A 4,353-nucleotide genomic window follows, 5' to 3' on the forward strand; every position below is an offset into this window, starting at 1 on the left:
ATTCCCTAAGTTGCAAATAGCCATGGCAAAATAGAAGGATGTAGTTCTGAAGGTGGAATGTGATTCAGGTCTCCATGAATTCAGCATTCGAAGCACCTTTTTGCAAAAGCAATACAATCCTTTTCCATTGTCGACCAAAAGAATCATTGCCTGAGAATTTTCTTAGCTAATACTTTTCCATTCATCTGGGTGCCACAAATCGCTGCATGGATCTGTTCCATAATCTCTCCAGCGTCTCTCCTTGATACACATCTCAACAATACTCCATTTGACATTCTCTTATACAACTAGCCATCTAAGACTGCAAATTGTAATGCCAAATGTTGTAGTGCTCTTCTGTCATCTCTAGTAGTCGAATCAGGATAAACTCTATTAGACATCCACTGCAAGACATCATGAAACCATGGCTAGATCTCTTACTTTATATCCATAATCCTTTCTCCTTCATAGTATAGGATACTACCCGAAGACATCATAAATGGCTTCTTTTGCATAGTTGATATCTCATCCCAGGCTGATGCTAAATTTGCCAAAGCATCCGGTACTCGGTTGTTCATTTTGCTTGTGTGTATGAAGGTTAATATTTTGAAGTCTTGAATAACGATGTGCAGATAGTCGATGTAAGGCTTCAACCTGTCTTCCTTAACTTCTCAATTTCCATTAGCGTGCTCGATTACCAATTTTGAATCACCAATAACTTTAACTTCTTCAGCTTTAACGACAATCAGAACTTCTAACCCAAATAAAAAGGCTTCATATTCTGCGATGTTATTCGTAACTGCCAATCGCAATCTCTTCAACATAGGGATTACTTCTCCTTGTGGAGATTCTAACAAGACGCTTACTCCAGCTCCTTTACTTTGAGTTGAGCCATCGTAGTAGAGCTTCCATCCTTTCTTTTCTATCAAGTTCAAATGTTCTTCAGGAAAATCATTTTCCCACTGCTTATTATCTTCAACTGGATGTGCTGCTATAAAATCTACAACTGCTCGTCCTTTGATGGTCTTCTACCTGGCATACTCAATATCAAATTCTGATAATAGGATTAACCATCTTGCTAGTTTCCCTACCAGTGCTGGTGTTCTATACAGATACTTGACCAGATCCATCCTTAAAGCTACTATTACCTTATAAGACTGAAAGTAGTGCCAAAGTTTTCTGGTTGCCCACACTATTGCTAAACAGGTTCTTTCAATCAAGTTATATTTTTGTTCATTTGGAAGGAGTTTCTTGTTCAAGTAGTATACTGACTTCTCAACACCCGCTTCATCAGCTTGTGCTAACATGGCTCCAATCCCAGCATCTTCCACTGTCAAGTACAAAATTAGGGGTTTTCCTGGTTTTTGTGGGCACAAAACCGGGGGACTTGACAAATATTCCCTCATCTTATCGAAAGCTATCTGGCAATGATCGTTCCACCTCACTGGTTGATCTTTTCTTAATAGCTTGCAGATTGGATCATATATGTGTTTTCGCCGAAAATCCCCCTGAAGGACCCGAAAACATCCTTTTTGTGATTTTTGATAAAATGTGTTTATTTTTTATGCGGTGCCGATAAATCGGTCTTATAAACAATTTTGAGTCGCCATCCATTGTTTAGGCAATGGGACCGTTTTTATAAAAATGACTCCATTTTAAACCCAATTTTGTTTTAAGGCCAAATTATTTTAAAAGACTGGTCAGGCGCACCAATGCGATTCTGGGTAAGGGAATTGGGTACGCCGGCCCGTTGGAAGCCGACGCCCGAAAAACCGGCCTCTATTATTAACCTATGATTTCTAATTTATTTTAGTTAGAAAAGCCAAATTATTTATTTATTTAAACCCAACCCAAATAAATCGGACCGAATTCCTATTTGAAAAATTATTTAATCGTCCCAAACAAATCTAATTATCACATAACAATTATTCAAATTAAAGCAATTAAATCAAAGCAATTAAACCAAATAAATAAAAGACCCGCTCTTGCCTTATAGTTCAAGGCGGGCGACAAACCGAATCAAAAATATTAAATGGAATAAATAAATGACCCGCTCTTGCCTTATGGTTAAAGGCGGGCGACAAACCGAAGAATAAATCAAATAAATAAAAGACCCGCTCTTGCCTTATGGTTCAAGGCGGGTAACAAACCGGATCCAAAAATATATATAAATCAAATCAAAAATTAAATCCATAAACTAATAAAAATAAAGCCATACATAATTTTAATATCTGAATCACATTTTAATTTTTTATTTTTAGTTTAATTTTATTTTTGCATTTTAGTATTTTAAGCTTAATTAAACTGTGATTTGTTCATAATTGGCCATTTTCAGATTTATAGAAGAAATTAAATTTTATTTTATTTATGTGTAAAATTTATTTTTTTTATTTTTATATTATTTTTTTTATTTCTGGAAATCGGATGAACAGTTATGAACAGTGCTGAATAGTGATGAACAGTATATTGAATAGTGTGTGAACAGTGTGTAAATAGTGTGTGAACAGTGTGTGAATAGTATCGATTTCTGGAAAAATTAAGAACATCGACTGTTCATCGATGAACAAACAGTTACTGTTCATCAATCAATTCTGGGAAAATGGATGAATAGTTACTGTTCATCGATTATTTCTAGGAAAATTGATGAACAGTTACTGTTCATCGATGAACATCTACGTGATTTTTGTCCAGAATCCATTTTTAAGTATTTGTTTACATTATTTCTTGTTTAAATGTAATTTAAGGACACATAAAATGGCCAAATATGAACAGAATATAATTTAAAGAAGCTTAAAATATTAAAATCACAAGAACATGTTAAAAAAACACAAAAATATGTAAAGAAAAAATACAAAAATATCAAGAAAATTACCTGAACCTCAGATTGAGGATTGTAAATGGATCAAATGTCCAGAAGCTTTGTTTTCAAGGATTGATATGTTTTTTTTTATCTTTTAATTTTTCTTTTTATGGTTTAAATCACCTAAAATTGATATCTAATGCCAATTTTCCTCCAAATTAACTCACAAGAGTTTCTAGAGGAGAATGTGGCTGCAGGGTATTTTTTTAGGGTTTTTAGATTGTGAAGTTGTGTAGAGTTGTGTGAAAATTGTGAGAAAGAGATGAATTTATAGAGCTAGGTTATACTGTAGCACACGGCTACTGTAGCACGCGTCTTTTTTTTTTTTTGTTTATTATTATTATTTTTTTGTTTAAATCCTTGGATTAAAAGACTTCTAGATGGCATTGACCCATTCATCCTCGTATCATCATTGGATCAGGCGGGGCATAAAAAACACGCGTCAACAGTTTGCCCCCTCACTTTAGCATTAATTGCATAAACGATTAATGTTAAAGTGGCCCACTAACGCGCCTTCAATATTGGGCTGAATGAAGTAGTTGTCTTGATCATCTGGTCACGTCCAAAGCTCAGTCTGATCGACTTTGTTAGCTCCGGATCGGTAACGACCTCCAAAACTCGGTCTGATTGGTTTTGAAGATACCTTCTAAGCTCGGTCTGATTGGCTTGAAGGATTTTGATTTGAATTGATTTGATCATCTGGTCACGTCCAAAGCTCAGTCTGATCGGCTTTGTTGGCTCCAGTCGGATCGGTAACGACCTCCAAAACTCGGTCTGATTGGTTTTGAAGATACCTTCTAAGCTCGGTCTGATTGGCTTAAAGGATTTTGATTTGAATTGATTTGATCATCTGGTCACGTCCAAAGCTCAGTCTGATCGGCTTTGTTGGCTCCAGTCAGATCGGTAACAATCTCCAAACTCGGTCTGATTGGTTTTGAAGATACCTTCTAAGCTCGGTCTGATTGGCTCGAAGGATTTTGATTTGAATTGACTTGATCATCTGGTCACGTCCAAAGCTCAGTCTGATCGGCTTTATCGGCTCCCGTCGGATCTGTGACCAACTCCAAAGCTCGATCTGATTGGCCTTGAAGTCACCTCCAAAGCGCGGTCTGATTGGCTCGAAGGATTTTGGTTGTGTTGATTTGATCATCTGGACACGTCCAAAGCTCAGTCTAATCGGCTTTGTTAGCTCCAGTCGGATCGCTGATCAACTCCAAAGCACGGTCTGATTGGCTTTGAAGTCACCTCCGAAGCGCGGTCTGATTGGCTCGAAGGATTTTGGTGATCATCTCCAAAGCACGGTCTGATTGGCCTTGAAGTTACCTCCGAAGCGCGATCTGATTGTCTCGAAGGATTTTGTGATCATCTCCAAAGCACGGTCTGATTGGCCTTGAAGTTACCTCCGAAGCGCGGTCTGATTGGCTCGAAGGATTTTGTGATCATCTCCAAAGCACGGTCTGATTGGCCTTGAAGTTACCTCCGAAGCGCGGTCTGATTGGCTTGAAGGATTTTGT

General features: G+C 37.3%; 1 protein-coding gene across 1 annotated transcript; it reads right to left on the minus strand.

Annotated features, from left to right (window-relative positions):
• Positions 1–287: 287 nt before the first annotated feature.
• On the minus strand, positions 288–1,385 carry LOC149497559 (uncharacterized). Its single transcript, XM_089719212.1, has 3 exons — positions 1,128–1,385; positions 678–1,007; positions 288–383 (listed from the first exon to the last, which is right to left on the minus strand). Exons 1-3 carry the CDS (start codon positions 1,383–1,385, stop codon positions 288–290), a joined length of 684 nt encoding a protein of 227 aa, XP_089575338.1.
• Between the last annotated feature and the right edge of the window lie 2,968 nt (positions 1,386–4,353).

This window comes from Jatropha curcas, chromosome 3 (genome assembly GCF_041381405.1).
Source record: "Jatropha curcas cultivar XTBG-Jc1 chromosome 3, XTBG_Jcur_1.0, whole genome shotgun sequence".
Classification (NCBI taxonomy): Eukaryota; Viridiplantae; Streptophyta; class Magnoliopsida; order Malpighiales; family Euphorbiaceae; genus Jatropha; species Jatropha curcas.

Bases quoted from the DNA above. Each gene is read 5' to 3' on its own strand.
- LOC149497559 (XM_089719212.1), bottom strand. From the start codon at position 1,385: ATGAGGGAATATTTGTCAAGTCCCCCGGTTTTGTGCCCACAAAAACCA. The intron at 1,008-1,127 runs GTAATAGTAGCT...TATGCCAGGTAG, and splicing joins ACTACTTTCAGTCTTATAAG to AAGACCATCAAAGGACGAGC. The intron at 384-677 runs GTAATCGAGCAC...GATGTCTTGCAG, and splicing joins TTATTGGTGATTCAAAATTG to TGGATGTCTAATAGAGTTTA.